We start from the raw sequence: 12,661 nt of genomic DNA on the forward strand, positions 1-12,661 counted from the left end.
AGGCAGCTACCGAACAGACATTACGTTCCCAGTCCCTTTTTCATTTTAGTGAAGCCATGTGACTAATTTTAAACAACAGAGGGAAAGTGGACGTGATTTATGTCGCTTCTAGGTCAGGTCTTTCTCCATGAGCAGGCTGAATGCAAGGGACCCTCAGGCTCTCGGGATGATGGAGCCACAGGATCTTAGGTCTCTGAATCAACTTGAGAAGGAAAGCCCATCACCAAATGAACCACACACACGAAGCTATCACACGAGCATGAAATAAACTTTATTGTGTTAAACCTCTGCTATTTTGGAATTTGTTTCAGAAACTAGTGATGTCTAACACCTAGATATGGATTCACACAAATATATACTTTCATAGACCTGAAGCATATGCACCAAAAGGTTAAAAGTGGTATTCTCTAGGTAATCAGATTAACAGAGTTTGTTATTTATTTTGTTTGAAGTTACCATATTTTATACATTTTCTTCAGTGTATAGGTATTACTACACATTTAATTTATAATCAGAGGGAAATACACAAAATAAATTATTTATATATATATTTTTAATGATTCTCAGTTCCAAGATCTCTTCCTGTCTTGTTTTGGGGATCCTTCCTTACTCCCTGGATTCTTCAAGCCCTTTGTTTGTTCGGGACCCCCAAAGGGGGAAGATACCCCATCTTTCGTCAGAACTGCCAGCCATCCCGCCCCTTTCCCATCAGCATCTAAGGAGTAATTGCAATCCACCTTCTCTCTTTGCCACCCCAAAACAGTGGAGACTGTCTGGGGAAGAAAGATCACTCTACTGTTAGGTGGATCCTTCATTGTTTCATTTGCATTTATAACTTTTTACTCTGAAACAACTTAAACTTAAAAAGTTGTAAGAATAGTGTAAAAAAAAAAACCTCTTATACCTTTCACCCAAAGTCCTCAATTATTATTTCACCATATTTGAATTATCATTCTCTCTCTGTAGACAGACAGATAGATCATAGATAAATAGATACAATACTTTTCCGAACAGTTTGAGAATAGTTTGAACAATAAATTGAAGACATCTGGCAACATTCATCAAAATTCTCAAAAATTTATAATTATTAATTCAAAATTCTCAAAACCAGACAATTCTTAATTCTGTAATTCCACTTTCAGTAACATTATAAGGTAATACCTATAATATGACAAAGTTTTAACTATAAGACTGTTGATCACAGCACTGTTTATCATATTGAAAAACTAGAAATGGCCCGTATGTCCAACAATAAGAGTTTGGTTGAGCAAATTGTTCAGTGCACTTATGTACTGCTTCCACCTGTCCTCCTGTTTGCCGCTCATCATTGTCCTCCACAGCCGTTAAGATACGGTTCAAAGCTTTAATACGTCTGCCTCTGTTGACTGCATCACTCTTATCACTGCCAGGACCACCTTAATCCTGCCTGAGACCCCTCCAGAGAAGATGATCACCCAAGATACCCTGAACCTCACACGGCCTTGATGAATACTGGTTTCATCACATGTGTCTCTCCCACCCTCCTGCATTAAGGATCAAACCCGGGACAACTGTACATGAAGACCCCATGCTCCCTCGCTCTCAGGTGCTCCTTTCTGACAGCCTAGGAAACAGGGAGTGCGACTTGATCCAGGGCAGCAAAGGAAAGCCTGGGCTATTCTGGAAGATCTTGTTCAATGCAAACTAACTGAGAATATAGTCAGAATCCTGACAAATTTTCAACAGATAACCTACCATAATTTCCAGTAAAGAGTCAATGCCTCGAAATTATATATTTATGAGAATTCCTAGGAGAGGAAGAATGTCAGCTTTATTCTTAGAAACATCAACTGGAAAAGTAGAGTCCCCTGGCTACAAAAATGCAGGCTTCCAAAAGCTGTGCATCCTTTTCTAGCTGGTACTGGGTAAGGTTCTTTCCTTACCAAGAACAATTGAAACAAATATAATATTACATAATTGCCCCCCAAAATCACTTTACTTTGACATCTCAGATTCAGAAATTCTCAAGTCAAAATCAACAGGAAATTTCAAATAGGAAGTGTTGGGATTATCATATTTCTTATACAAATATTTGGATAGAAAGTCACAGAATCTGATACAGCACTTAGGAAATAAAAAATAAGTAAAGTTAACTATAAAATATGCCTCATAAATATTACAAACATTTCATTCAATGGACAAATCCTGAGAATGAAGAAGGAACCACTCCAAAACACAATATTTATTTAAAAGACAATGTAGTTTGTGTTGAAGACATTGTTTGCTGGGGAGAAAGGCCTTAAAAATAGAATAGAAAAATGCAACATTCTTTATTAATTTGACTGGAAACATCAGTACTGAATCATTTTCTTCTCTCACGGAGGGTACAAGATACCACACAAAAATTTAATTTTATTTAGTTTATTAATATGATCCAAACAAATTCAGCCTAAGAAATGAAGAAAGGACACAAAACAAGATTTGGTTGAACTATACATAAAGAACCAAAGAAGTGATGAGCTTTTCAATCGGTGACAATTTTATTATGGAAAGTTAGTTCATTAACTAATATAAAAATAAATCTACAATAGCAACTGTGACTCAAATTGAGCCAGTCCGCAGCATGGGCACCCAGCACGGGCAGGGAGCTGCGTACTGCGTGGACCCACACCCTCCTGGGCTGGCTCACACGGTCTGGCCTCTGACCTGGAACCTCATCAAGGACCCCTCACAGCACAGAGTAGGCAGCCAGCTACATTTTCTCCTCAGCTCACAATCAGTTATATGCCATGTCTGTTTCCCATGGCTTCCTTCTTTTCAGAAAATGACAGAGCTCAAGAAAAAACTCACCTGGCCAGTGCTGAGCAGACAAGAAAAGAAAGTATTTTGAGATGGGTTCCAGGTAGTTTGGTGGTACCCACAGACTCAGATAAACGAGGAGATTCGAATGGGCATGGTTGAAAAGAATCGAGGGAAGGGGCCCATGGTAATTTACAGAAAGGACGGAACAGATAACAGTGAAAGGCAGGAAGGACCATGGTCATGCGTGGGAAGTCACACCCAAGGAACGAGGAAAGGAAGAAACCTGGAATGGAGGGTACTTCCTTCCTTATATTTTTAAGATGAAGGCATTTTTTTAAAGGAATATAGAAAACCAAATCAAAAATTAAAAAGTAAATTAGCAACAATGAGTATTTAAATCAAATGGAATACAGAAGGAAATAAAGAATTCTTTTACTTCCACGTTGTCCAGTTTTTTGAAAAAGGTTCTATAAAGTCAGGCCAGTTTTGCTTTACCTGCCATCGACATGTGCTATCAGACATTTCTGAGGAAAAGAAGAGAACCCGACTGACATCCCTCAGGCGACCTGGGAAAGAGGGAGGAGGCGCGGACGGGAATGTATGAAGGGAGGTCTCCACGCTCTTCACACTCTCTCTTCAGGAGCTAAGTGTCTCTAACCCGCAGGGTAAGTGACAGGTGAGATCACAGAAAACACTGTCACCAGCACGGCAGAATTACGGCCACCAGCGCCAGCTGCTGGGTGTGCTGCCGAGGGCCGTGAGGCCCACAAGGAGCTTGAGAGAGACATTTCTGCGCAGAGAAGAGGACCGAGAGGTGCCACACACCAAAGGCTCCGCTTTGTAGGGTCTTTCTATGTCTGGAGGCAACGCTGTCATCCCTTGAATCTGAAAATGAAAGAGCAGGTGATTTCAGAGCAGGACAGCAGCCAAGCTTGCTCAGCCACTGCACTTCTGCAGGGGTCAAAGGCTGGGGGGTGGGGTGGGAGGCTGCTGAGGTGGTCAAAGGTCAGGAGGCAGAGCCTTAGGGACTCCCAGGGAGGTGGAGAAGAGGGCCAGACACATCTTTGAGAAGAAGAGATAGAGACAGGCTCTGTTGCTTTCTGAAGTTCTCACTTCATCCTGTTCCTGCTTCATCCCAACTCTGGTTTTAGCATAAATTCCCCTCTTCAAAGGGAGTGGAATCAGGAGTTTTCAGTCAACCCAAGTAATTACTGAACAAATAAATTATCAGACATACCAAAAGACAACTGGGCCGTTAGATTTATGGATATTGGTCTGTTCCTTAGATTTTACCTGTTGTGGATTCAGGTAAATGGTGACACCTGGTTTCCCAGAAAATGAAAACAAAGTGGGGCTTACCGACCACTCCGCGTTGTCCGTCTTGGAGCATCTCACGTTCACCGGCAGGCTAAGGACCAGCTTATTGAAGGAGAGACCTTCCTTTTTAGTCCATTTAAACTTATTCATTGCATCCATGAAAGAAAGGTTTCTATACTGCTTGGGGCTTTTGATAATGAAAGGCCAGGTCCTGAATTTAAAATAAACCACCACGATTACTCATATTCAGAACAAAAGCATCACATGTTTCCATTACTTTGCAACTTTCTAAAAGAGACCTCGTATGCGTTCATTTTTACACACATAGATAACGTTAACGCAGAGCACTGATGAACTCATCAGCAATTACTGGGAGAAATATATGCCAAATAATGAGTCTTTTTAAAAAATGAAATTCCTTGTTTTAGTACCAGATGGGTATTCCTTTCAGACACATAATTTTGCTCAGAAAGCTCCCCCAGAGCCTCACAATTCCTCCCTTATTTGTTTTGGCTCTAGTTACAATGCAAATGGTTAAGCATGCAGGTCTCAAGGGCGTAATGCTAATGGTGTAATAAAGAAATGCTCATGTTCATAAAAGAAGAGAGATGGAAATTTCAATTCCGTGCTGTTGAAAAGTCTGACTCCTGCTGGCTGCCCTGTTTTGTATGTCACTTGGCTAAGTGACAATAAATACACAAGATTTGAAATTGAACCAGTGTTTTTAAAATTTGACTGAGAAACAACACTCTGTAGAAGATAAACTCTGCTTCCACTTATGGCTGGAAAGATACACATGTTAAACGTCCAAGAAAGAAAGAAGAGGGGCTGGCCCCGGGCCGAGTGGTTAAGTTTGCACGCTCCACTTCAGTGGCCCAGGGTTTCCCTTGTTCGGATCCTGGGCGCGGACATGGCACCGCTCATTAGGCCATGCTGAGGCGGCATCCCATATGCCACAACTAGAAGGACCCACAACTAAAATACACAACTATGTACTGGGGGGCTTTGGGGAGAAGGAGGGAAAAAAAAAGGAAGCTTGGCAACAGATGTTAGCTCAGGGCCAATTCTTTAAAAAAAAAAAAAAAGAAAGTAATCACAGAAGAATGACATGACCTTCTTGAAAAGATACACTTCAGGTGGCATCTTTCATTAAATATGAATTTTATATTATTGATTCCTGAAAAAAGTAAAAGTCTAAGTGTTGTCACATCACAAAAATTTACGTGAACAAATCTATGGACCTTCCAGGAGATTATTATGGGTAATAATAGCAGGTATTTGTTTCCTGGACTCCTCAAGAAGAGGTTTCACTGATTTTCAGTAATTATCAACTAATTATCCTCCAGCCAAGGAATCTACATTTTTGATATTCCATCTTCACAATTTCTTCATTTATTTATGTCATTACTCACTCTCTCTCTTACATAACCTACTCAGACACACTGAATATTATCTTTTTAAGTATATTAAACATCTTTTAATAATTTTTTAGAGTTACAAAGATAAATTTGTAATGTCTAAATTAAAATCATTTCCTCCATACTCTTAATAAATGAGACAATGAGTAAAACAGTGGGCAATATATAAGGATCTTTCTCTTCTTCATCCTAACTTCCTTTTTCCTTTACTTAAAGTCATATCTGCTTTGAGTTTTAAATGCATTACTTTCACAGAGACCTTAAAGTTAAGTACCATAAAGAAAGAGGAATCAGCATCACACTGCATTAAACATATCTAGGAATGACCTGACATCTATAGCATTTTAAAATTTAATTTGCCATGAAGACTCATAGAGATACAATCCAGAATCAGCATAAAACAAAAATCTGACTTGAGAAGGGCCTATTATATTTATATACAATGCCCTTGGAAATACACTAAAAAGCTACAGTTAGGTTTTATTAAATATAAAATACTTTTTAAATCAAATATTAAAAATAAAATTTACTTTTCAAAAAGATAAGTTATCTATCTTGAAAAAAGAAAATCGCCTTTATAACCAAGGAAATGCTGGGGGAAATCATCAGGATGTAACCACCTAAAATGCCACAAGGTGGCACTGGAATCTCTCCTAAGGTGCCGAGGTGGCCTAAATCCTCTGAATTTCCTGCAGGCTTGCTGGTGAGAGTGAGAAGGGTAGTACAGCACATAGATGAAATCTTAAAAAGCTTTGCTGCTAGAATAAATAAGTAAACTAGTATGTATTGAGATGGCGCAGCATAAAGTGACAGAAGGGGTGTAAACACATTTGTTAACATAAATACACAGAAAAAGGATAGAGAAAAGGGCGAACCCCATGGTTCCTATGTTGGAGACGGCAGGACTGAGGCTGGGTGAACAGGGGGTGCGGCACTCAGCTCTCTTAGGTGGAGGTTTGTCTCAGTATTGTCTCCTTTCCATTCCCACTAACTTTGTTCAGGCTCTTGCTCTGTAAGACCATCACACCAACAAACTTCCTACGTGTCATCTGTAAGCTTTCTATCCTGCACCACGCTTCCAAATCACCCCCGGAGAAAAGAGAAGGAAAAGACAGAAAGAGAAGTCCTTGAAAAGTGAATGCTTATCCTGGGCATTTTTCCTGCAAAGATTAAGCTTTCAACCAGAAAGAGGTAACCTTGAAGCAGTAAGTTCTTCTGCTATCACTGGGGCTGGGACCTGGGAGTATTAGGAACATGACAGAAATTAAAACTGTTACATTTCTGCACATTTGAGCAAGCTGTAAATGTCTACTGAGATACACAAATAAAAGGGTATTATTTATACATCACTGCAGTTGATCAAAATTAATCATGTTAATATGATTTAATAGTGATGAGTAATTTTCCCTTGAAAGTTTAATGTAATTGACAAGTTGATTTAAAAATATACTCGAAAATGCAGTAAACTTAGACTATACCAAATAATTTTGGGAATAGAAAAAAATGACAAAGATTGGCGATTTACAAGCTCTTATTTTAAGACTTACTATAAACCCATAATAACCAAGTGTGGTATTATAGTAAGTCTAAATACGTACAGCAAAGAAGCAGAATACAGAGTGTGGAAATAGTCAATATATGGTCAAATGATTTTCAACCAATACTCCAGGGTAACTCAATAGGAAAAGTGTAGTTTTTTTCATCAAATTGTCTTTGAACAACCTCTTCCCACACACACAAATTTCCTCAAAATGGATCATTAACCTAAATGCAAAAGCTAAAACTGTAAACGTTTTACGGGGGGAAGAAAAAAAAAACAGGAGAAAGTGCTCACACCTTGGGTAGGGGGGGTAAAGATTTCTTACACAGGATCTCAAAGGCACAAAACAAACCAAAAATAATCAAATGGATTTCAAAAAATAAGTTAAAAAAAATGAAAATCAAGTCACAGACTGGGAAAAATTATTTGCAAACATATATCTGACAAAGAGCTTATATCCAAAGTATGAAGAACTCTTAAAAATCATAAAGAACTCATACAACTCAGTAATCTGAAAACAAGGAATCCAATTAAACAATGGACAAACATTGAACAGATGGATCAAAAGGAACAAGTATAAATGACTAATAAGCATGTGAAAACTGGCTCAACGTCATTAGTCATAAGGGAAATGGAAAATAAAGCTACAATAAGATACCACCACACACACAAGAAAATAGGTAAAATTTAAAACGTTGAAAATCAAAACATTGGGAAGAATGTTAAGCAACAGGAACTCTTAGATGTTACTGGTAAGAATGTGAAAATGTACACCATTCTGGAGGACATTTTGAGAGTCTCATGGAGTAAACATGAACTTAGTAAACAATCCAGTGATTCCACTAGGTATTAACACAGAAATCAAAAGCAAGTGTCCACACAAAGTAAACATGAACTTAGTAAACAATCCAGTGATTCCACTAGGTATTAACACAGAAATCAAAAGCAAGTGTCCACACAAAGACTAACACAATCATGTTCATAGCAGCTTTCGTCATGAGAGCCAGAAACTGGGAGCAAACCAGATATCTCTCAACTGGTGAATCGACAAATTCCCACCCAAGGGAATACTACTCAGCAATGACAAGGAAGGGGCTTCTGACACACACACCAGCATGATGAACCTCAGAAACATTCTCAGTCAAAGAAGCCAGGCACAACAGAGTACATACCATGTGATTCCATTTTTATAAAAATCTAGAAAAGAGCAAACTACTATAGCAACATCGAGCAGATTCAGTTTCCTGGGGCTCTGTGTGGGAGGTGGGACTGTCTTCAGAGAGGCACAAGAGAATGTCTGGGGGGATGGAGATGTGTTATATCTCCTGTGTGATAGGATTAAACAGGTGTACACATCTGAGAAAACCTTCGAACAATATACTTACAATCGGTGCCTTTTATGGTAAGTTTCACCTCAGGCAATTTGACTTTGAAAAATAAGGAATAAAACAGAAATAAAAAGATATCAACAAGCTGACGAAAAAAGACACAACCTGATGCCATAAAGTTGACACTCTAATTGTTAAAGAAGGAAGCCAGGAAATCTGACGTAACAAGCTCCTACCCTAATCCTCTGACACTCTATGTAAAGGAATACGGGAGCGCACTGTAAAGGTGAGTCTCCCTGACAGAACATCTGACAGCCTGCTAGAAGGCCTGGGACATTCCTCCATGGAAAGGGAGTCAGCTCCTACCAGTTAGAAAACTTCCTCAAATTGGCTTGTAATAAAATCTGAGGAAGGAATAACAGTCCCCCCTCCACACCCACAGCCCTTTACCCTCAAAATGTAGAAAAGTATGTACGTAAAAGATATCAACCAACCCTCAACTGTGGTGTGGAAAGAAAGAAAGTTACGCTCAGATTTGCTCAGAAGGTCGTTAAGAATCTACCCACATTTTATAAGAGCAAAGAGGGGGTGTTTCAGAACTGGCTCGGCATAACTGAGAAATGATGTAATAACCATGCAAGCAGAGGGCAAAAAGGAAATTATATCATATTTCATGTAAAGAGACACAAACAGCTGACTCCAGAAGAAAATATAAACCAATTATATTGGAGAGAATTCCCACACGTGTTTACGCTAAAATTTATTTCATAAGAACATGAATTTAATGGAACAAGAGCTCAGATACGAGATGATAAAACAACAGAATGCGATGAGAAGGGAGATAGCAGACCAAGGAAATAAATTTAAGACAAAACAAATTTAGCACCAAATAAATTAGAAAAAGCAAGAAGCAGAAAAGCACTCCTGAAAAATTATAAGAGAAAATGCTTGAGAAAAATCTCGAATAGAATAGAAAAAAGCTTGTAGATATAACATTAGAAAATTTTCCTGAAATGAAAAAAAGAAGTGCATATATGGACTGAAAGGACACTGTGTTCCAGGGAAATTTGATTCAGATGCTCAACACTGAAACACGTTCAACATAACTTACGAATTCCACAGGTAGAGGAAGAATGCTCCCACCCAACCACAGAGATCTCCGAAGGGAGAAAAAATGTTATGACCCCAAAATATTACATCTAGCCAAACGTGGTCCAAATATAAATGCAGAAATTCTCAAACATAAAAGAATTCAGGGCATAAAGTACTTGGAAGCCATTCCCGATTACACAACTTAAACATAAAATTCTGATGAATCAGAACTGTAGAAATCATATAGAGATTGGAGTTGCCACTGAATCTATTTAAATAGAAAAGTTGCATTAAATATTGTGGGAATTAGGTTTAAGAATTAAATGTAAAAATTAAACATCTTGAAAGTACAAAAATTATAAATAGTAACTATTTGGAGGTATGGAAAAGGGAGGTGGGAGAAAATGTGAAAGTATGAATCTCCTCGTCTTTTATGATCTAAAATGGAGACGTATTTAAAAGAGTACAACATCTTAATGTCTTTTACGATCTATTTTCTCAACCTTCAAGAGGCCCTTTAGAAAACAATTATCTCCAGGCCAGCCCAGTGGCACAGCGGTTAAGTTCACACGTTCTGCTTCATTGGCCCGGGGTTCACCGGTTTGGATCCTGGGTGTGGACCTATGCACTGCATGTCAAGCCATGCTGTGGCAGCCGTCCCACATAGAAAGTAGAGGAAGACGGGCATGGATGTTAGCTCAGGGCCAGTCTTCCTCAGCAAAAAAGAGGAAGATTGCCAGCAGATGTTAGCTCAGGGCTAGTTTTCCCCAAAAAATAAAATAAATAGATAAATAAATAAAACAATTGTCTTTTGTGGTTAAAAACAACAGGGCAGCATTTATTTGAAGTTCAACCATTGTTCTGTTTTAGTTTAGTTTCTTTTCCTTCTGATAAAACAAAATTAAAGTCTAATGTTTTGTTTAAAACAGTGAGCAAATTATAACCTTTACAACAATAATTAATTCATGTTTATATCAACGCCTACATAGAAAGTGTCTGTAATAACACCCAAATAATGTTAGTATTGTTTATTTGTAACAGAATTTGACGTGACTGCTTTTGTCTTCTTTTTGAAACTTTTTTCTGTATTACCTAAATTCTTTATAAAAAGTATGCGTGAATTTTACACATTATAAAGTGATTTTTCCTGCAAAAAAAAAAAAACTATAGAAACACTTCTCTTGTTTCTTTTTTAGAAATAGAACAAATAACACAGGAACTTTCCATCACACAGACCTCACTGGAACTGCACAGACAGGGGTGATGTGTGGTGCAGCACAGAATACAAAATTTATCTAAACTCATTATCTAGTCTGTTATCTGATCTGTGTGAGTTTGTTGTTTTTCCTTAAGCCTTGCCAGATCTGTAGGAGGCAGAGAAAAACTTCATCTCCCAAAACAGACAAATCCTGACACAGGATGTAGTTGTCTCTATTTTTCTAGCAGCTTATCTTCTAATCCTAGGATTGCTACAGAATGTTTAAAATAAAATGGAGCATCTAACTAATCAGTATATTAAACACAGAGAATAGGAGATTTGGGGTTATATGTTATATGATATTCCTTTCTAGTACTGTATCCTGAATCCAAATTAGCAATAATCCTTTAAGCAAAACAGAAAAACACCCAAACCATTTCTCTCTTTCTGATCTTTTCGCCAGTACCTTGCTGGTTTGGCTTTCAGTAACATTTGTGTCACTGTGATGATGAGCTAGTCTTGAAAGTCTGATTTAAAGCCCAAACATGTATTTTAGAACAGAGGCTCTTTTTTACTGGTATTTTTGAAGAAGAAATATATTTAGCCACGTAGTTAAATGGTTTTACGAGGGCAATGACATCTCAAAACTGACCTTGTTCTGAAGCATTTCTCCTCATCTTTCTAAGTGATGAAAAACCCAACTTCGATATTTCCTGGGGGAGACCAAAGGTGTGGACAGTGACAGAGCTCTTTGGGACGAGGGAGCTGAGCATTTTCGGAAGCTTCACACAAGTTAAACACAAAAGGAAATAACTGGGCCATAGAATGCATTTCGAATCATCATCTTGTAAACACACAGCTTTGAACACCCATTTGTTTTCAACATTCTCTCAGATTAACCCTTGATTAGGAAAAGTTTCTAGTCAATATGCAAAAAATATGCTAAAGGAAAAAAGGTCACTTAAGTCTTAGCAAGGAACAATATAATATTTATATTTTAAACAAAAAAAAAGACCGAAGCCTTGTGTTTTTAGAATGACATTTTACGCACTCTTTTGATTTTTATTAATGTTTTATTTATTTGTTGGCATATGTAATTATTTATTTTGACTAAAAAGAGACCACAGTACAAACCCTAGCTCCCCATTTATTCGGTACGATATGATGTTGAACAGTGTCTTAACCTCTCTGTCTCCATTTCCTCCTCTACAGAACCGGGATTAAAATTCCTGCTCTACCTATAGAATGGTGCAGAAATAAATTAAATGAAATTATGCAGGAGAAAATGCTTCATAAACTACAAACTAATTTGCAAACAAAATTTGCATTTTGTTCTTCGTATTTTAGTAGATACAGATTCCTGCTCTGTGGGACACTGGGTTCTCTTGGTAGGAACTCAGTGGAACATATCCACAAAGACTAAGTTCAATTTAAAAAGAACAGTGTTCCTAGTTCACAATTTATAATCTCTGTAATATTTTGGAACAAAAAGTAGACCATAATCCCATTCTCCTTCAGCATCTGCATTTCACCACATCCTCACTGTGTCCTTAACCCTCTCCTTAAATACACCTCAAAAATCTACGTGTATCTTTTGCCTAATTACGTGTCTCTTTCATTTTGAAAAGCCCTAATCATTAGAAAATTCTTCCTTATAGTAAAACAAAATATATGCTCCAAAATTTCCACCAGTCACCTTAATTCTACTCTGTGGTGTTACTAAGAGTGGACAAAATCCTTTTCTCTCCATCATCCTTAGTATATCCAAAACAGATCTTCAATTTCGTCTTCCCAGGTGCTCCCACGCCATTCGCACCTCCTCAGATCCCCTTCCTCCCCTCTTTCCCCGCCATCTTCCTGAGACCCGATCAGTCAACACGTCCAGTGGTGCTACCTTCAAAAGGTCACCTGAACGTAACCATCTCATCAACTCTACTGCCACCACTCTGGTCCCAAATACCCTCACCTCTCAACTGGACAGTCACAA

General features: G+C 38.1%; 1 protein-coding gene across 2 annotated transcripts in view; it reads right to left on the minus strand.

Annotated features, from left to right (window-relative positions):
• Window positions 1-252: 252 nt before the first annotated feature.
• MOXD1 (monooxygenase DBH like 1) overlaps window positions 253-12,661 on the minus strand; it is an 84,303-nt gene continuing 71,894 nt past the window's right edge. For both annotated transcript variants that reach the window (XM_070557175.1, XM_070557176.1), the window contains 2 exons: window positions 4,141-4,309; window positions 253-3,666 (listed from right to left, as the gene is read on the minus strand). In XM_070557175.1, coding sequence (XP_070413276.1) covers window positions 3,496-3,666; window positions 4,141-4,309 — 340 coding nt within the window. In that variant the 3' untranslated portion in view covers window positions 253-3,495. The remainder of the gene's footprint in view (window positions 3,667-4,140; window positions 4,310-12,661) is intronic.

The sequence above is a fragment of the Equus przewalskii genome, chromosome 9 (assembly GCF_037783145.1).
Source record: "Equus przewalskii isolate Varuska chromosome 9, EquPr2, whole genome shotgun sequence".
Lineage (NCBI taxonomy): Eukaryota > Metazoa > Chordata > Mammalia > Perissodactyla > Equidae > Equus > Equus przewalskii.